The following is a 21,778-nucleotide window of genomic DNA, read 5'->3' as shown; positions in this document are numbered from 1 at the left end:
TGGCCTCAACAGCTGTAGTGCTGATGGTTCAAGAGCCAGCTAAGTCAGTAAATACAGAAGTTTTCAGACTGGGAGAAGCAAGGGGATGGCAAGAGGAGTACAGGCATTACATACTTGATTATACTTTGTCTCCTCTTAGACTATAATCACCATCGGATGGACACGGTGTTTAAAAGTCTCTTATATTTACTTAACACATTCATAACTTCCCTGCTGGAAGCGGGTAGTCATTGCGGTACTAGAAGAGTAACTGTAGAAATGCCATTCAGCACAAAGTAGCTCAGATCTACCTCCAGTAAGTTTCTCTACACACATTCCAACACTTGCTTTTCAGGAGGGTGTAATGATTTACACATTATTCTTAAGTAGAGGAAGTTTCAATGGCAGATTAGTAACATAAACTGACAAGCTATATGTGCCTGTCAACAATGCATAGCAGAGCTGTTGCTGTCTTTGGCCTGTAACAGTTGCCACGTAAAAAATACTCCGTTTTTCTTTGTAAAAAAAATCCATCATCTGAAGTCAGTAAGAGATCATGAGTATCTATAAGTATTGTGTAAATTTTCCACACTCAGCTGAATTCAAGTGTTAACGGCTTTAAAAACAGGAGAATAAAACCCCAAGTTTATGAATGTCTGACAACAAACTGTGTAATCCTGGCGCATCGTTGTTGGCGTTACTAAATCTGGTCTTGATACCACAGTGTCAACATCCATCAGGTGCAACTGCCGCATGCCACTTCAGTTATTCTGTGGCTTTCTGTGGAAGTATGTGCAGATCTTCCTCATGGAAACTGAAGTGGTTGCAGCCTAGAAAAAAAACCAACAAAACCAACACGAAATGTTTCTAGGTTAACAGTTCATATACTGCAGGAATCTTAAAGTCACCCTCCATCATTGCTCCAGTTTGATAGCTTCCCAAATAAGATGATAGTAAATGAAAGGTTCTTTACTATAATCTGTTTGTCTCACAGATAAGAGGCTTACTACCTACAGGAAACACTGGCTAAAACCTAGGGTTGTCTTACTGCTGTAGGAAAAGCGCTCTGGCTGCAGTTTCAGCTTCCCTACAGCAGTTAAGAGGGCTGCAGATTTCCAAGATGTAGCAGATCAACGAATGCTGCTGGTATTCCAGGCACCTCCTCAGGCTTCGAGTACAACACAGGAGCATCCCGAAATCTGAACTAGAGCATACTGGGCAGAGAAGATAATTGTTCTATAATAATCTTTCTCCAGGGCAAATCTTTCTGTCTTGTGTTTAAACGCGTACAGCATAAAGCACAAGTAGTTGTAGGTTTACTATAACCAAGATTTCTTGGTACAACCACAACATGAAGAGTTCAGCTGCTATGTGTAACTTAAGGAGTGGTGGATTGCACACTTCACCTCTGATAGAAGTGCTGGAAGAGGTGAAATCAGGTGAGACATGAGATACTTTACCAAAATAAGCCTTAATGATGGCAACAACTTATAGCATCAGATATTCAATTGAGAGTACAACTAAAATTTGATGAGTGAAAATTTACCTAACATTTACTGAAATAAGACTCAGTCAAAGACACTGTAGCACTCAGAGTCCAGTTTCAGACACAAGTCGAGTTTGGTTTGTTTTAAAAAAATGTAATTATTGTTTCTCAATTTGCATGTTAAACGCTCATGCCCTCACACCAACTTTTTTAGCTGCTTTATAAGCTTAACTTTCAGATCCTAGGGTGAGCTCTGTGCCAGGCTTCTTGTACATCAAAAGTAGGGTTATGTAGGTGAAGTCCTGTCCTCCGACTCTTTTGCAATTCCTTTGTTTTCTGCTTGTTTTCAATTGAAGGAACTGAAGGCATTATTTAGCCCCATGGTTTTAACATGGGTAACAAATTTTTTTGCTCCCTGGGCTAGAATAAAATTTAGCCCTTTCTTCCAATGCTAAAGTGGCTTTCCAGTAACATAAACAGGCAGATATGACGGTGAACACAAACAGTAAGTCTGCCAGGAAAGGTGCTGTCATTATTGTGCTTCTCAGAGTAGAGCTGTATTTCAGATGACAGCTACATCCTTTGAACACCCGACTGGGGACTGGGAGGATCTCTGAGCTCCTGTGTGCCCTAAGTCCCTTTAAAGTGAGGGACATCAACATCCTAAAAATTCTCTTCCTGCATGGAGGGGATTAGTAGATAACAGCATTAATGTATCTGGCTTATTAGGCCAGAAATCATCCCTTTTGTCCATAATCAAAGGGATCAGATAATTCTTTGAATGCCTGAGCAGGAGAGAACAAGGGGAGAGTGACAGCTAGGGATAACTTCTTTCATGACCACTGTCACTGACTGTCCTACTTACAGTTTTCAGTGAAGTGGCCGCTGCCACAGCCTCTTGTCGTTTGGCACCGGGACTGCAAGATGACGGGGGACTGTTTGACGCGCTCTGGCTGCCAGCTCTGCCAGTCCGGAGCTTCTCTCCCAGAGCAGACAACCAATTTTTTCTTTCAGGTGAACTATTCTCTTTATCTACTACCTCAGTGTCTTTCCCGCACAGAGATTTGAAAAGATGGGGGGGAGTTTGAACGCCCGATGGATTAATACAGCTTCCAGGAAAGGAAGGCTCTTTTGGGCTGTGGCTGGAGCCTTCGTGGTCGTTATCCAGGTCAGCCAGGCTGAGAGAGCCTTCATCACAAGCTTTTTGGTCTGCAGCTAAGTCACATAAATTCAGCTTGGATTTCTTAGCCGCATGGTCCAGTTCAGTCACACAGCTACAGGCCTGCAGACACTTCTGCCCCGCATCGTCCCCCTTGCTGCAGTCAAGCCTTCTCTTGGCACGCTTTTCAAATGGCGATTGTGGGGCTTTAGGAGGGCAAGTAGCTTCCAGGAAACCTTGGGTGACTTCTGCCAGGGCTTTTCTAGGAGAAGGAGCCTTTTTCCCCACTTCTGGAGGAGAAGAACACGGAGTCCTTGTAACCCAATGTTTAATGGACATTTTGGAGGAAGGGATCAGTTTGGGAGAAGCGCGTGGGCTGGCTCCACTCTGCTTGGCTGGGGTGCAGGCTGCGGCCATCTGGGTTTTGAGAGCGCCCGTCGGAGTGTTTGTAGACAGGGGAAGGTCTCCAGAATAAATGGGAGCACAGGCAGCTGGCCGTGGCGAGGAAATGCAGGGGCTGCCCACTGTGAAGGCCTTGGCAGGAGTACTCTGTGGGCTGGTTGGCGGTCCTGATAGGGGAGAAATGAGTAGTCTGATGAGGAACACAGAACATCAGATTAAAGACAGCCCTTTTATAAACATCCCTTCCAACTAGGAGATCAATTCAGCGCTGACCCTGCTTCTCAGACATAGCCTTTTGAATTAAGAGGTTGCATAAATCCTTCTAATTTTGCTTAAACTGGTACAAGTCCTATGTAAAATCCTGTATCATATTGGTAAGTATAAGTTTGTGTAATGTCTGACGCCTATCCCTTCTGTAACGAGCACTCTTATGTGAGCTACAGCCAAGGGACTGACGGACAGACAAAATAGATCTTGAGTCTTCCAAGTTTATCTAGCCTTGCTGGAAGCCTTGCAGTAGCTCGGTCCAGACAGCTCTGTACTGAGATGCTGCCTGAGAGCAAGGCTCGTCCCCCCCTGCACTACCACCTTTAACGGCTGCATAACTGAGTTGAGGGACAAAGGTACTGTAAGCAGGTCCCACAGCTAATTACAATACCAAGGAAGCCTTATGCTATAATGCCCTACCATATGAATAATGCTCCTAGTCAGGCGTTAATAGTTGCATATTTTAAAGATGAAAGAAAAAGAGTGAGAACAGGAAAGGACATACTTTCATTCTCTCGTCTATTTGCTGGAGGATTTTCTACGATGCTATATTAGTAGGAAAACGGTAGTTATCTACCACACCCAGGGAAATGTGAGAAATTCTTCACCTCATGAACAAGAACTTAAATTCCAAAGAAAATAAAATCTGTCACTGTAGTAAGTTATTTCTTTAAAACAAATGATTCCCAAACAGATATTTCACAGTGGCTTTTGAGCTCACTAGCCAAGATGTAAACCCCCCTACTTTTAAAAAAGAGGTTCTGAATACCCAGCTTCTTAAAACAGTAGCCATAGGTAGGGGCGTAAGGATCTTACTAGTAACAGTGGGAATCATATATAGCAAAGATCTTGGTCTGCAGCAATATCAGAGGGCTTTTTTTGTTGTTTTTTTTTTCTTTTGTTTTGTTTTTTTTTTCCTGGCACCCTCCAACAGAGAACACATTAGCGGGTTTGTTAGATGCCAGCTTTCTCATTCATCTAACTTGCTGTGATGCAATTAAATAGGATAGCACCTTAGTTACTCTATGTATTTCCACTGCTGAGCACAAGAGCTCTAAACATTTTCTGTATACCAGGGGTTTAATCTGAACTCCTAATTCTCAGCATTAGCACTGTGCTATAAAGCACTTCATTAGAACAATGAGAAGTCTAGTGTGAATAACCTGCCATTTTCTTTAGGACACTGGGCTGTCTCACAAATAACATGTTGAGTGAGCACCTATATGACTCTTTGATTATATACCATACTAAGCCTCTTTTGAGCCTTCCTTTTACTGTATTACCTAGTATTCAAAATGCAGGTACTGGTGCATCAGAGCAAAATTATATAGGAACCCGTATTAACGGATCCCACTACAAATCACTCTAACACACAAAACAGAGTTAAAGGCTCCTTTCCTGATAAAATATGCTACTTCATAACAACTTGCTTCAGTCTGGACTAAGAGAAAGTAACTGCCAAGATTGGTTCTCCTAATCTTTACTTTAATGAGCACTTACAAGACAATAATATCTCAGCTGGGGAATTAGTTGCACTTAAAAATCTAAGCTCCTAGAGGTAGAAGAGAAGAGCAAGCCCAGCAACTCTTGATCCCTAATGACCATCTACAAATTCATACAGCAGAAATATTGCATGACTGGCTGGGTATGAGCACTCTCAGTCCCAAATCAGTCTGAAAGTTATACTGTGGTGACACTGGATAAGGGAAAAAAAGCTATCCTGAGAGTTGGATGGGTGTCACAGCAAGAAGCAAACCCAAGCTTGAGAAACAGCCCCAAACTTGAGCTAAAGAATACGAAGATCAGGCTTTTTTGTAGGACTGCATGCATTATTCAGGCTTCTACTAAGCCAGTTCCAAGCTGTTTCCATTTATGCTACCATTGCATATAGTACAATACCGTAAATACCTGCAGTCAACCTGTATAACACCAAAGCAGCTTATTTCAGATGTTCTCTACCTTCTCTGCTACAAATCTTCTAGAGTGAAATCATCAATCTCTAGATTTAAGAGTCACAAATTGTCCATGCACAGGCCTGTTCCAGAAATTTGGTTACATAAAAACATAGAGAAAGTAGTGCAACTTAGGGAAACCACAAAAATAATTTCCAAAGAAAAGGAAACTGTGCTTGCTACACTTGATGATATAGGTCAACAGTCAATACACAACCTCAGTCTCACAATTTGTTCCACGTAAATGGGTGGGGAACTACCTAGATCTCATCCCAGCAGGTCTGAAACAGTACTTAGCTTGCCAGCTCTGAATCAGTGTCTGCAGATAACTCCTATATTCTAACAGCACGTGCTTTGTGTTCAAGAGCCAAGGTCAGCAGGAAGCCTGCTGTTGTGTTTGCAGTGTCTGTGTACTTCCTCTTCCCTCCTGTGTTACTTTAATGCAGCAAGAGCAAGGAGAAATAAGTTATTTTTCCAGTATAATTGCCAAAGCTGACTTGTAAACTTTTAGTGTACAAGCTACTTCAGGTTTCAGGCTTCTGGACTAGACCTATCCTTACTTCTCTTTTGCTGAAACTAGTACACAAAGTGATTTTTGAGCCCTCTCTGAGGCAGAGCGTGTGCACACACAAACCAATTACCAGCTACGGAGCAGACCTGGCACTCTCCCTGCTATTGTCCTGCAAACTTCCTGCAAGACTGTTACTCGCTGGCAAAAGGTTAGAGGTAACGTTATCCCATTAGTGGGATTTGGAGACCTTCAGCCTTTATTTGTTTTAGCCAAGGTGAAATTCATTTGGAGGGTGGCTAGAAAAGATAGGTGGAACACAGGAAGTCACACCACCAGCTGCTGGGAAGCTATTGTATTCTTAGTTTCAGAGCTACTCTACAGAGCAGCTCATCTTATTTCACTTTTGGGGGGGGGTTATTCTCCTTTCACCTACTCTACTGTAACAAAATGCAAGTTTCAGATAAGTCAAAGTAGTGCTATGATCCAGGGCTCTTTTGTTATGGTCTAGGGTACCGTCCAGTGAGTAGCTTCTCCACAGAGCCCAGATCTGCTTGCTAGCTGTGAGAGCATGCTGCATAGCTTGTCTGATTCCCTAGGCTCTGTAGGAAGGTATTGCATTTGTTAACTAGCCTTAACATGTGAATAGATGAACGCTACTGATTAATTCTGGAACATTATGATCACATCGTGATTGCCTACATGCATTTTTGAAGTACTTTCACTACGTGGCATTTGCCTGTATAGCCAGTCAGTACCACTGTATGAAGCTGAAGAAAGAGATGCAATATTGATAGCAGCAGCAAAGAAATCTGTGCAGAATTCAACTACTGGGCAGGAGGAAACAGTTCAGAGTTCCAAGGCTGTATATATATGCCATCAGCCCTTTACTGGGTAAACTAGCAAACTGGAAAAAGCATATGATCTTACTGCTCTCAGTTATTATTTAATATAAAAGAAAGTGTGACTTGTTGCTACAGTGCATGCACACATGACATCTCCTTTGGCTGTTCAATTACTGAACCCTGCTGATATCCACTGAAGATCTGGCTGCCCGACAAGCTGTATTAATGAATATTTGCTTTGCAGTCTGGTCATACAGACTTCGGCATACTTGTAAGCTATTTCAGCCAGCTTGTCTTGTTGGTGGCAGAAGTATTTACAAATAGAAGTGTTTGTCTGGCTATATGAATTATTGCCTAATATGAAAAAAATAGAAGACTAATAAGACAAGCCAAAGGCTGCTGTTGGTACAGAGAACGGCCAAAATTCAGAAGCCATGTTGCAGAGCAAGATATCTCAGCTCAGGGGCCTTACCTGCTCCACGTTGTTCTTCTGGTTTCTTCTGAATGACCCAGCCCACCAAGTTGATTTTGCTGAATGCTGATTTCTCCTCCTCAGGACGACGTTGTAAGCGCCAAATCCTCACAGTGTTGTCATCAGAGCACGTGGCAATCTACAGTATAAATTAGTTTGTTGGAGTAACCAGAGCACTGGCCAAGTGAACTAGAACAGCAACACCCAACACACCATGCCAATATGAATGAGGGTGAAGCCTGGTTGAGGGGGTACAAGATTTGCCCATAAAACAAACAAAACAACCCAACTCTCTTTCATTACTGTACCAGACAGCAGTATTTGCTTTAAAGTGGGCAAGGCTGCCGCCTTCATGTCTTTCTGCTAGAGAAATCTCAGTCACCAGTAACCATTGGCCTTGCACAGCTCTGTAACAGACGGCAGTCTGCTCAGGAAGGGCCAGGGCATATCTTGAGATTTCAATCACTCGGTAGACAAAAGCGGCCATGCTGCTTTTTGCACCTGCATCTAGGTCTGTCTCTGTTACTCAGGATCTTTTCTGCTTGGGGACGAACATTTGCAACACACTGAGAAGGTGACATTGGAAGGCTGTGGCACTAGCCTTAAGCGCTATCTCTTCAGAGTCAGATGTCAGCAGTATCTGGCAGAGAAACTAACACTGCTAGAAACATTGGTCTAGATTCCCGCCGCAGCATCACGCGCTCCAAAAGGATCTGTGGAATCTTGTCCAAAGAAGCAACAGAACCCACCTAGCCCGCATTTTATGGCTCATTTTGGACAGATTAGCTGGTGACTCACAGGGGAATCAGCAGCAAGAAAAAGGAAATGCTGTGGCCAAAGTTCATAGTAATCTGGATGGGAAAGTGCCTCTACTCTGACCTCTGTGACACGAATATTGTCCCTACAGAAAGCAACTTTGCATCTCAAATCACTCCAAGCGGCTTCCTGACCTGTCTTAGCACCACATTTTCCACTTTACTTCTTGCTTCAGCATCTGTACAATGGCTGACTATTTCTTACCTGTGTCAGTAACAATTTTAAAGGCTGTATTGGTCTGCATTTCCAACACATCATGATCAGGATGCTGGGCTACCTCTAGATCACAGATTTCATCTAAAATGCTAGTTCTCATATTTTTGTGCATCTTACACAACTAGAACAATTCCTCTTGTTTGCCTGCAAGACTCTCACCCTCCTACACTGCAACACTTCTCTGAAGACCCGGTTCTATAGTGCAAGCTAGGGAAAGTGGCTGACTTGCTTAATACTGTGGGGTGAAAGGAAGTCTGGCTATTATTAGGACACTGTCTAGGATTTTTCAGGGTTATTTCTCATTTTAAGCTAGGTCAATCATTTGAACCAACCTCCTACTGCAGTTCTCTTCCTTTTAGTGATACCTGGTACATAATTACTGACCCAATTTCACTGTAGGTTTTTGGGTGTACACACAAATATGTCATAAAAACAGCTCAGATTTTGAAAAAAGGTCACGATGAAAAAAGTCCACACATTTTTTAAAGGGCATTCAAAACTTCTTGCCACTCTGTACAAGACTAGATGTATCAATGGTCAGACAGGTCAGGAAGCTGTAAGTATGGAACCACAAAACAAGCTTTTGGCTTATGAAAGCCCTGATTAAATGGTTTCACAGTTTTGTCTCTTATAGGTAGTGTCACAAGCTCTCATCCAGAGAGGTCTTTGTTCATTTGCGATTTCCTAGGTCTTATCAAATAGCCTAAATCATTTGAAAATAATGAAAAAGTTCTAATACATTGCACTCATGTGACAAGCTTGGTTTACTGCTGCCCCAAATGAACATTTTTAGAAATTATTGACTAAAAATTTCCTCCCAAATAAACAAATACTGCTGCAATTTTGAGAAGCAGATGTTGCCACATCACATCTATTGTTTCACAGGAAAGACAATTTTCCAGAAAACAAACCTTAGTGAAGTCTGAAGGACACCAAGCAATGGAGGTAACTTCTTGAGAGTGACCAAGGAGTATCCGTGGAGGAAGGCTAGGCTCAGAAACCTTAAAAATTCCATAGAAAAACAAGTATACAGTCAGAAGTCCCGCAGCCTAATATACATCACTAAGAAAAGACCCCACAGCCCACCTGTGAAGCATGTGAATACTTTCCATCTTTCCTATATGAGACGGATAAATGCTCCCAGCCTGTCATCATGAGGCAACAACGGATGGAGCCCTAAGAACCAGTTCATGTTTCATTTCTAGAGGTGAAGCAGCTGGTTAGCAGTGAGATGTACTGACTTGCCTGGAAACACTTGTCCGATTCCTGCTACACACAGGATTTCTGCCTCCAGAGCTCTCAGCCCAAAACACGACAAGCATTTTACTATATTAAGTACCTCTACCTGTTCTAAGTAAGATGCTTAAAAGCTTGGGAAGCTCATACTTTGAATCAGGATAGGCAAATATATTCTGCTGCCATTTTACAAATGTCCCAATCACAGGTCAATGGTTTATTAAAAAAATAAAACCGCCACCAACAAAATCCTATAGATGAACCTTCACTGGCTTCAGAACTGGCATTTGTGCGACTGCCAAGCGCCTGTACCTCCTCCAACCAACCAGCTGGACCAGAGACCCTCTTAAGAGTTCATAAAAATGCTCCCTAAATCACTCATGCTCATTAAACTGATCTCCATTTCTCTTACACCCTTCATAAAAGTCTTTCTCCTGTTCTACAGTATTACTATTAATCTTCAGTTACAGCTCATGTAAGTGACAGATACAGCTGAAGCTAGCATTAAGTGGCCCAAGGAAGAAAACACACATGCATACACACACACAGAGATTATATCCAAGTTTTGCATGCTTTCAGCAGGCAATCCTTTCTGGAGCTATGAGTCACCATTATTGATGTGACATTATAAGGGGAATTTATCAAAGGGATTTGCATAAATGACTAAGTGAATGAACAGATCCTTTAGCGTGTGGGCAAAGGAGTAGACATTACATACAGATTTCAAAGAAAGATGCAAGGCATTGGGGAAGGCTTCTGATTTACACACAAGTTTTTCTCTTGTGGATCACCTCCTACAACCTGCCTGCAAAACCGCAACTGAATATCCAGCTTCAGATCTTAAAGTTGTTCTGATACAAACAGGTTCATCTTAACAGGCTGCTTTTTTTTTCCTGGCATAGCAGAGGCAATCACTTGACTAAATATCCACTAAACGCCTTGGTCAGAGCATTCCCTTCTCTGCCAAAACATGCAATACCATGGAAACTAAATCCCTATTCAGGCAATAAACAACAGGAGATCTCGGTGCAGAGAACACCTTCGTTTACATTTAATAGTGGTCTTGCTATATACACGTAACAGACACAACAGTGGTCTAGTAGCCACTGATTGCTGAATGGAAAGCAGAGGAAGAGAATTATGCTTGCTGGGACACACTTGTTTTACACTATACTAGTGTAAATTAAACCAACTTATTGTGAACTAAAGGAGGATGCATAGTTGTAGCTGTGTCCACTGTGTTTGGCAGAAGACAGTCAGCCAGTCTGCACATGTTAAGTCAGGATTAGCCACAGCACATGCTGCTTTTTGCCTGATTTGACAGGATATTGGTGGGGAAGTTAGAGCTATTGTGGAAAGGTTGAAAGAGAAACCTAGGAAATGAGACTTTATTAGATACTCTGCTCACTGAAACAGCTGTTGTACCCATCTTCAAGATTCAGCATAAAATGGCGTATATAGTTTTATGCACCATGAGATACAGAAGCACTTAAATTCCAATGCTGGAACAGACCAAAGGGTAACTTAATATGGTCACCTCAGAGTGGTCTGTACCAGAGGATTCAAAGGACAATGGAACTCTGGAAGTATATGTCTATAAAAGATACTTTTTTATTACCGGGAAGGTAGCTCAGCTAGGTGCCATCTTTGTAGAGAGAAACCCCTCTGCTCTCTGGCTTTTATAATCTTAGGGCTGTTCAAGAGTCAGTTCATTAATCGACGAACTAGTAATTAAAAAAAAACACCAACACAATAAAGTGAGTGTTCATTGCCTGGAAGTGATTTGTATATGGAAACAGACTGAAACAGCATCCTTCTAGCCACAGTATTCCTTGGGAACTGCTCACCCAAACACAACTTAGCACTGCTGCAGAAGTTTCTCAAAGAAATAATCTGGGTGGACAAGGTCTTGCTCTGCCTTTCATTCCTCTCTAGATATGAAAAGCTAGCACTCTTCATTAAGTTCTTTCCAACATTACCTGTTAATTGCTCATGCAACATCTAACCATGTTTTTTTCACAGCGTAGTAAGTCCTCATCCCAGGAAAAGATACATATGTTTCAAAGTCAGTAAAATCTGCCAACATTTAAAACAAATTAAGAAGACTCTGAATATGACAGATCTCGAAAGAGACAGTTTTGCTGGAAGTCCCACTTTCTAACATGATTATGGGATTAAAATAAAAGTAACCATCTGATGATTTATTTAATAAATATGCAATATGATCTGTCACCCACATGTGATAGCAACAGAAGCCTTCTGTACATGAATGCATTTTAAATGTGCTTAAACACTTAAACTTTGAGATGTAATGACATCCTTGAATGCTCTCGACCCAGTCCCAGCCTGCGTTCCAAGAAAGTATCAAAACATGTGAACACAGGATGCACAACCCAAGTTTGCACAGGTATTTTTGCTGAACTCGCACAGAACATGAGGAAGGTTAAAATTACACTACTTGGCATGGGAGTAGCCATGCTACTGCACTCCTGCTACTTCTGAGTAAACAACCTAGCTGCTTACAAGTGTTCTCCAAATCAAAAAGAATACATGCTCAAACCACAATCACAGCAGGCTGGCCCTCTGCTCTCAAAGGTTTGTATTGTACTTTCAAACTCATCGTGAAAGGGGTAAACAAGTCAGCATTCCTTAAAAATTACCCCAAACCTGAAATAAGCAGTCACCTGTGGTTTCTGTCTATTCTACTTCAGATAAGAAGTCCACTCTGTTCCCATATCGCTGTCAAGTACGGAGAGCAGAACTTGAAGCACGCCTCATTCTGAGGTCCCTGCTATTAACTTGATGACATTTGCATTTCCTACACGTCAGCACAAGATGCCAAGTGACGAAGCCTCTCGGCTGTCAGACAGTGCTTTGGAATTTTGCTGAAGGCTCTGGCTGAGCCCTTGCTGTAATACAAAGGCTTTAACTACTGTAAATTAAGCATGAGAAAAAGCTATGTCTGAAGCAAGAGCTGGAAAAAGGAGAAGTGGGGGGAAAGAGTACCCTTTAAAACAACTAAATCGTTAGGTTTCTGTTAATGTGCTCCATTGCTAAATATGAACCGAGAACTGTCTGTCCACTTGTCATAGCTGGCTGAATCACCAGGATTGAAAGAGGATTTTAATGCCCATTAAAACCAGATTAAGATCAGCAACTCGCAATAAGCAGCAGTGATGAGAGACGTATTGATGGCAGGAGGTTAGCTCTGGTTTACATTAAACAGTTACATCTGGCCTTGACAGCACCACACTCTGGGCACAACATGCCAGGAGCTAACCCCACGCTGCTGTAAGTAGGAGTGGGAAGCAGGGAGTGTCCTACGTGAACATGAAAAGCAAATGAAAAGAAACAGTGGATGGAGCAGCTCCGGGTTGCACGCTTGGGTCTCTCCCAGTCGCCTCACCTTCCAGATGTATGCGTTGCAGTCACTCGAGCCACTGACCAGGAACTGGTCGTCTGGGCTGGTGCTGGATTTGATGTAAAAGGTTGAATTCTGGTGCCCGCTGAAAACCGCCACTGTGAGGAGAAAAGAAAAAAAGAAAATAAAAGCCCCACTCAGTGCACAGCCATGGAGTCGGTTGCGCAAGCAGGGCTGATCTTACAGGCTTTTCCTGCCTAGCCACATATCCTCTGGAGAAAGTGGTTGCACTGCTCCCTCGCTCTGGGGCAGGAAGTCTTTATTATTCAACTGGAGCCCTTCAGGCTTCCCAAACGAAGCAGGTTTACCTGCACAGCTCTCTCCACAGCATTAGGAAGCAGTGGCAGTTTCATTAAAGCTTTAGCTTCACCCATGTCACAAGCAGGCCGAGACATCACCTGGGCTGCCCCACTACTCTGGTTAAGGTTCCTTGTCTCTTCCTCTCTCAGCCGCCATCACCAGCCACGCTACGTTAACAGGGGCAGTCACGCAGAAAGCATAGCGAGGGCCTTCTTCCACCCAGGCAGCAAGGAAGGCGCTTGCTGCTCCTTCCTCCTGCTGCCAGCATCTTTTATTTCGTCAACAAAACTTGCATCGTGTCAGCCACGCTCACTGGTGGCTATATTTAAAGCCTCAGTAGTGTTTGCTAAAGCCTTGAAACCATCGCCCCGAATGGCTGCCGTTTCCCCTATTATGAGAACCGGAGGAGCCAGCAACCGGCACAGGAACTGAGTGTGGATCTAGAGCACTCAGCTGCACTATGTCCCGTCCTCTCATCGGGGCTGAAAGGGTGAGTTTCCTGATGTAGTGCCAGGCGGGGCTGGCACCCCCTTGACCAGCCCTGTTTTAATAGTGGTTTTGGCGAAGGAGGTGACCCACAGACCAGAGGACAGGTGACTGCCTTTCGTGGTCTTTGAAAAGTTGCGAGACCCCAAAAAATCCCTTAATTTTTACCCACAGCTCTCTCAGTGCAGCGGCTACAGGACAGCGAGTCCCTTCTTAAGCCAGACCTACCAGCAAGTCGTGGTACAGTGAGGATTTCCTCACGTCCCCCTGCAACCTAAAGCTGCCTCAAAACTAGATAAGCGCAGCCGCAATTGGGACGAAAGCCAGAGAGTGAGGAGAGGCACCAACCCGTGGGCAGGCGCTGCCCTCTGCGGGAACAGCGGCACACCGAGAAGCCGCACATGTTTCACCCAGCTGGATGAATCGAGATTGCTCGCTGGGTTTTATTGGCTGCACACGGAAGGCAAGAGCTCCATGAAGAGACCGAGGGCGGGATGCCCTGTGCTTTGGAGAGAGCCCACTCCTGCAGGGGGACAGGCCGGTGAGTGTATTTCCGCAGCTCAGCGGTGGCACCTGGGGTTAACCTCAACAACTGACCTATTAATATTTACTACTTGCACCACTTCTCGACTCTGGAAGCGTTCCCACCCACCAGACTGCCTTCCTGAAGAGCAGACAGAAGGACACATTGTTCATTTAATTTCAATTAACTGTGAGACTGAGAAAAGGCAATGGAAACTAAATCATTTGTCTGGCTGGAATACATCTAACAAGTTTTGCCGCTTTCTGAGAAGCAGCCACTGGCCTATGACATAGCAGCTTAGTGCACCGAATTCTGTCGGCCGTCTTGTCAACGCAAAGGTTACAGATGCAGAGCTGAAGGAGTCTAAAAAGCTGAAGCATCTCCACAATATGCTGGGGGCGCTTTCTCCCAGAAACTGTGGTAGAAGCTAAATTTAAAAGACACCTTAAAATATATGAGTACGACTATTTTACATGGATTCATATCTAAGAGCTTGAAAAATCAGTGATTGCCAGTAAGCAGAAGATTCAAACTTGCTTCAGGTGGATAGCAGCTGGACACTAGCCATTCCTCACCAGATATCATGCAAACTACCCTTAGTCTCAGTCTGGGTAAACCAGTATCTGCACTTATGTAAGTTTTTGGGCTACTAATTTTATGTGGATGGCTTAACCCAAAATATGAACAGCCCTTGTAACAGGTGCCTTCTCTTCCAGGTAGCTTTAGACATAAGAGCATGGAATAGGTTTCCTAAGCATTCAAGCTGGTCTCTCTAAGTCACAGGGAGAAACTCGCCTTTCTATGCTCTAACACCTATTTTTTGCAGCTATTTCCACAGATATCACGCTTACCTGGAATGGTCCTTAAACTCGTCATATTGAACATGTAGATACTGTCATCAGTGCAGTTAGCAAACAGATTAGCACCGGTGGAATCCAAAACCAGGCTAGAATATCCTATAGACAAAGAGGGAAGTTCTTCATAAGAAATAACTCCACAAAAAACATTCTGGAAAACAGGCATTCGCAAAGAAATGCCTAGAGGGGGTAATTTGGAAAGGATCTCTATCACGTATGATTATTTGTTTGACAGAGCACTTGCTGGAGAAGGAAAGTTTCTAGAATAATATCTACATTTTCTCATGAGGATTCAGGGTGATATTTAGAGAGGAATCTCACCTTCAGAGCAGGCAAGCGATTTATTTGATAGTTTCAATGGATAACAGGAACAACAAATTGTAGAAGCAGAGATTAAAAATAAATAGAAACCCTCATGCTTTGGTAGAATAAGCCATCCTCTGATTTGCTAGTGACTTAGGTTCAAGAAAAATCTTTCCCTGCAAGCAAATTATTTCACAACCAGCTCCTCGAGGATTTCCCTCATGTTCTTGGGACTGACACTGACCATTACCACATCAAGATAGTTGATTAGACAAGTCATCAGGAATTACTGTGTTGCATCAGAGCATTGTAAGGTGTTAAGACACAAAGAAGCACAGAGCAACATAAACAAGAGCACTATTGATTTTGATAACAAACAGCTTCAAGTATTGCTCGACTCTGGAAGGTTATAACGTAAAACCCCAGTCCGGTCTGTTGTCTTTGCAAGATACGATGAAAAGAAAGAGTTCAATCTGATTTCTGCTCATGCATCAAAATGACTAGCTAAATTCTACCTCAAGAGCTCTATTATTTCCTTATGTCCATTTCTGAAAATGCACTGCTGAAGCTTATGCAAGATTTTATCATTGGTGCAATGATACAAAAGTGGGACACCTTCACTCTTCAACTTGAAAATCTGGTATTGTCAATCAAAATATCCTGCTGAGCTTGTCAGTCTGATCAATAATTGGCTAAAAAGATAAGAGATGGCACTGTCACTACTTCTTAAATTCACTTTGCACTTTAACAAATACATCCTCCAATAACTTACCAAGTTTGCGAGTGCTGGTTCCAGGGTAGCAAAAAGACTTGAAAGGCACCGGGTCCTGACGGTAAGCCGCATAGTTCTTGCGCAAGTCCCATACTTTGATCACACTGAAATAGAAAAGCACAAGTGTCTTCGACTTCAAAATTGCTTTTGCAATGCTGATAAGGCCTTCTAAGAGCACAGGAAGACAAGCTGCTCATTACCGAGGAGTGTCCAGTGCTAAGGAGCACAACTGAACAAGAGTAGAGCAGAGACATGCTGAAAGCAAAACAATTGCTCCGCTGGTTATGGATGAGGAAGCAGCATTGTCTTCTGTAACTAACATAAGATACAACATGAGCCCACAAGTCAACGTTCTTCGACTAGTAAAAGGAAATATGAGGATGCCTTTATACTCCTGACTTGTAGTTTTAAAAATGAAGTCCTTCAAAGTTTTTCTTGCTCTCCAGGAGCAAGCCTTTCTCACGAGCCGTAAGCAGGAGAGTCAATCTTATCTGCCTTAGAAAGGCTCTGACCACATGGAGCCTGCTAAAGAATCGAGTTCTGAGAGGGTAATCGCCATGCTAATCAATAAGGCAGTTTGCTTGAGCTCCAAGATGCTGCAACAGATCTGGCACCTAAAAGAATGCATCCTTTGTAACTTGAGGCAACATTTTCTCAAGCATGCCTACACATATCCAGGCACCAACCACCCACTTGCATCCCAAAACAGCTCACTGTCTAACAATAGTCTGTTTACTTGAGGTCCAATAGGTCCATGAGAACAGAGAGAGATTACAAGAACCGCTCTCGTTCTGCCCCATAGCCAAGACACTAAAATGAGCATTTACCACATATGCACAATTTGTCCCAGCACGGCCATCTCCAGTAAGGAAGAAAAGCAGCATTCAGCTTTGCCAAAGCAAGCTGGCAGCATAGCTCTGCTGATTCTATCTAATAGCAACTGTAGCTTTGTGGGCCACTGTGTGATCTTAGAAAAAAATCACCCAATCTTTTTGTGCCACTGAGAAGAACATGCAGAATAGACAGAAAAGCAGGCATCCTCCTTCCTTACCCATCAACAGCTCCTGCAGAGATAAGAGTATGCTCGTCCTGAAACAGCACCACAGTTACACTCTGCTGGAAATCCTTAAAGGAAAAAAGAAAAAAACCCCACAACTTTATTTTCTTTCAAGGTCAGCAAGATCTTGCTGCTTAGTCCAAGGCCAAGTGAATACCGAGGAAACCTCCTCCTGGCCAGGCAGGAGAACCTGGAAATATCAGATGCCATTTAGGACACAACAATCCTTCGAACACTCCCACCAGTGAAATAATTGCCACTGAGCAGTAAGTGTTTGGGCAGCAGTTTGAGGTTATAGCTTTTAGGCCAGAGATAAGAGAGCTGCTTTCATCACAAGGTTTAATAGATTAAATAAGACCAGGTCTTACTCCAGTAAGGCAGTCATTTGTGTGGTCAAATTACGGGGGAAAAAAAAAGAAAGAAAAAAAAAATTACAACCCTTCCTATCTCCCCCCTCAGAAAAGGAATGCTGGACCACTCCTTTCCTCTCTGGGAAAAAAAGAAGTATTTACACATGGCATTTGCACAAAGATGGCTTTGATGGCACATGAGTTGTTAGACAACTAAACAATGTCTAAAATTAGCCATAGCAAGTGACAATGACACAAAAACCTACCTCTGCAAAGATAAATCGAAGCATTTACCACATTCAAGCCAAATATTTCTCACCATAATTACTTAGGAAGACTTCTGTGAATAACATTGTCCCCAGAAGACAGGCCTGCATTTCATTTGTTCCGATACCTACCACCAAGGGAGCAAGTCCTCTTAGATTCTGCCTCTTCTTCTTTGGTTTGGAAGGAGTCTGCTTGTCAACCACATTGTGTGCTCCACTGATTTGATTCACCTGCCTATAAAATCCATCTGAAAGAAATCAAAGGCATCTCAATTAATAGTTTCTATGCAATTTTGCCATCACATTAATAAAACAGGCAGCAGCTTGGAAAAAAATCCTAAAAAGTGGCGGAGACTAACCTTTAAAATCATTAATGTATTCTGAAAACAAAAATTATTACGTATGAAACCAATGAGAATAACACAGTAGAAAACAGAAGCACATAGTGCAAAAAATTGCAGAAGCCAACGTTGCGTGGACACTGAAGCTAGAACTGGCCTAGGCAGGCTGTCTTTGGAAATCATTACCCCTCGGTCTGGTCTTCAGCATGCATCCTCATCTGGAGCGTTCAACCCATTTCATCCCGAGCAGAACTGTACTCATAGGTAGGTTTCCAGTGCTTTTCCACTCTACTACTTAATTTTCTATTAGCCTTTTGTCTGCTACTTCTCACTTTATGAAACTTACTGCTTTACTAGAGTAAAGCGACTTTTCTACTTTTTTCCCACTTCAATCATGTGGAGCCTCCCTTTTCCCCCACTTGCCAGTTTGAAGAGCCAGGGAACCTGGGACAGATGAAAGAGTGAGACATGTTCTGGCAGCACAGGCCAGGAAACTTCTGGGACAGAGCAGGGAACTGGGGAGAGGCATAAGGGCATGACCTGAGCAGGGAAGGAAAAGCTCCAGGAAACAGAAAGAGAGGAGCAGAATGAGTTCACCCTGCATTTAGTAGGTGTTCCCACAATACATTCAGTTGCTCCCAGCACTCACAAGCTCCTTTGCTCCTGCACTTTCTGCCTTCCTTCCTACTCTGGCAGGAGGCTTCCCAGCTTTGCTTCACCCCTCCGAACGGCTCTGACCTAAGAACTCTCACCCAGCCCATCTACCTCCGTACTGTCCCACACAAGGATGTATTCTGTGCCTCCTTATCTCCTTACCAATACACAGGGTATTATCAGGACACCATGTATATCATGCTGCAAATCTGAGAGGGTTACAAAGTGGAAAAACATATTAGACACAGAAGAAATACCTATTCCACCCTTTTACTGTACTAAAGCAGTCCACTGTTACATGACAATCTTCTTCTTACAGAAGTGTTGCCTATATTGTAATCAAAAGCATTAGTCCGACATGTACATCTAAGTACTATTTTTACATGAGATCCCGAGCCTTTTTGGTACATATCTGAAAGTTCAGGTACCTTTCTTGTTGCATCTGGTATCCCAAACCATGATGTTTCCATCTCTGCCTCCAGTACAGAAGACAGCTGAGAGAGAGAAAAAGAGTACTATTAGCTTCCAAAAGTATTAATTTAATTAAATGAATGCAGTACAATGCCATCTATGTGCCTCTGGCTCTTCTGGCCCAACACTCGGGATGCCAGTCCTAGAAATACCAAAATCAGGTCAGTGTTCTGCCATGCTTTTTGACTAGTTTCCTTACTCTTCCTAGTCTTTCTTTACTACTACTGTAGAGAAAACAGCTTATGAAAAGAGTATTTACACACTTACGTAAGGAAGTAAGGACTGAATGATTTCAATATCATGTCTTAAACTTGCCCAAGATCAGAAATGTGCAGATGTTAGCATCAGGTCACTGTGAAGTTCCAACAAGTTAGTTTTGCTTCACTGACTAGGTCACTGCTCAGTCTGCCAGTAACTGAGTAGAAAACTGTAATAACTGTAACTGTCAGTTTCCAAAGCCCTTTTTTAGCCCCAAAAGTACCAATGTGCCAGGGGAAAAGAAGAAGGAAAAAACAGACAACAGGGAATATCAACATTTACCTTTCTCAAATCTAGAAAAAGCAACTGACTTGAGACTACACTGGTGACCTTTGCATATGCCAAGAAGCTCCCCGACTCTCACATCCCACACCTTGGCTGTCTGATCTCCTGAAGCAGTGACCTTCAGAGGAAAAAATAAAAAGCTTTAGTCATTTTCTGCATACAGTTGCCAAAGCATTAAAAATAAAGTTAGATGGCAAAAGACTGCTTACAATCCTGTGTTCCCCTGGTACCCAGGCAAGGTCAAATACAGCATTTGAGTGAGCCTGCCATTCTAACAAGAAAACAAAAGCCAAGATTAGTTCAGTGCATTGCAACATGATATTTTGCAGAAGACTAAAGAACATCAGACACTGAAATCAGAAAACTTGTCAACAGCTTGCCTTAGGCGTGAAAAACAACACAGAACAATTCACCTACTACTGCTGTTCTAAGAGCACACTCACAGCTGCTGCTTTGTAAAGAAGACTCAGCAAAGTATATGAAAGGATTTAAGTACTGCCCACGGGTATGTTTAAATGACTTGCAAAAAGCCTTTCTTTGATTCCAGTAATCACGTACTTGTCACATCAAATGAAGATCACATTCTCTATAATATTTACCCTTAAAGATGAGCTTGCTGGTGGTTTGAGCTTCAGTATCATACAGTCTAACAAATCCTTCTTCATTTGCAACTGCCAGTACATGCTCCAAATTCGGGGCTGAAAAGCAATTGAAACGTATTTGTGTATTATGTAGCTGATGCATAATCATGCCCCTGCTTTTTGTGAAGGGTCACAGACATTTTAAATAGGGTACTTGGCAAATAGATAGCTGTGAAATAAACAGTATTTATATAGCAATTTAAATGTTCAAAATGCAGAAATATTGGCAAGCATTTTTTCTAGATGTTCCATTCAGGAACTACTATACATGGGCAATCAAATGGCTCCAGGAGCAACTTCTGAGACAACGGCCTCTTTCACCAGCTACGATAGTTCTCTAGTTATAGGTTTCTGTATCTATACTACCTACCATCTACAACCTCCAGTACTTTCTATAGATCTGAGTTGGAAAAGCAGGAAGCTGCCTTGGAGAAACGTATAAGCTCACACCAAAACTAGAGTACTACAAATGAAAGAGTTTTGCCCTAAAGATCCAGGAGCTTCCACGCTTACTTCCCTCATCATGTATTTATCATGGGGAAACGCTACATACAACAGCCTAGTGACATCCATCCACCTCTCCGATTTCTACATACTATTCTCCATTCTGTTATACCTTTTATATATTTTGAACAAAGCCCAATTTTTCAACTACGTAGCCTAGCACTGTCACCAAGAGGACATACCTTGAAACAGACAAAGCTGAAACAAAGAGACGTTAAAATAAATGCTTTGTAGTTGCTTCTTTAAGGGAATACTTTCCACCAGTGTATCTAGGAGCACCATGATCCAATTTATATCACATCTAGGTGCAAGTACACTATTACCAGCTCACTTTAAAACAAGAACCTCCAAAACCAAATCATGAGACATAGTATAAAAAAGAAAAAAAAAATAGCTGACAGCGGTGCCCACACCCTGGCCCCTAAAAGGGCCTTTCGGACGGTGACTTTACCTGTAGAAAAGGTGCAGCCGAAAGGAGGGACCGGCATTCCCGTTTCCCCGTAAGACAGGTGGTCATCTTCTTGGCTGCACTGGTAGGTATCCAAGAGATGCTGCAGGGGAAGCGGCGAGGACCGACCTACAACGAGACAGACGGACCGTAAACGCACCGGACACCACAGACTCGGACGCGAGGAGCCCCGAGGCCCCCACCGCGGCTGTGGAGGCGCCCCCGCCTCCCGCTCCGCCGTCGGGGGGGGGGGAGTCTCACCCGGGGGCCCCGAGACCACTGCTACGGCAGCGGGCGGCCCGGGTCACGCCGCCGCGGTCCCGCCGCCCGGGGAAGAGGCAGCGGCGGTGCGGACGGGACGGGGCGGGGAACGGCGCGGCCGCGGTACTCACGGGGCGGCGCGGCCGAGGCGCGGCAGAGCAGCGCGCGGCACAGCATGGCCAAGAACAACCGGCGCGTGCGGACCCGGCTCGTGGCGCCAACTCCCGCCACCGACCGACCCG

At 43.4% G+C, this 21,778-nt stretch overlaps 1 protein-coding gene across 1 annotated transcript; it reads right to left on the bottom strand.

Annotated features, from left to right (window-relative positions):
- Window positions 1-507: 507 nt before the first annotated feature.
- On the bottom strand, window positions 508-21,713 carry DTL (denticleless E3 ubiquitin protein ligase adapter). Its single transcript, XM_076334522.1, has 15 exons — window positions 21,668-21,713; window positions 21,279-21,404; window positions 20,282-20,380; window positions 19,892-19,953; window positions 19,680-19,800; window positions 19,097-19,162; window positions 17,806-17,921; window positions 17,052-17,125; window positions 16,001-16,104; window positions 14,920-15,024; window positions 12,745-12,857; window positions 9,014-9,103; window positions 7,071-7,209; window positions 2,331-3,193; window positions 508-809 (listed from the first exon to the last, which is right to left on the bottom strand). Exons 1-15 carry the CDS (start codon window positions 21,711-21,713, stop codon window positions 741-743), a joined length of 2,193 nt encoding a protein of 730 aa, XP_076190637.1. The 3' UTR covers window positions 508-740.
- Between the last annotated feature and the right edge of the window lie 65 nt (window positions 21,714-21,778).

The sequence above is a fragment of the Aptenodytes patagonicus genome, chromosome 3 (assembly GCF_965638725.1).
Source record: "Aptenodytes patagonicus chromosome 3, bAptPat1.pri.cur, whole genome shotgun sequence".
In the NCBI taxonomy this organism is placed as follows: Eukaryota; Metazoa; Chordata; class Aves; order Sphenisciformes; family Spheniscidae; genus Aptenodytes; species Aptenodytes patagonicus.
Note: the sequence above shows the minus strand (reverse complement) of the source record. Positions and strands in the feature narration are given on the sequence as shown.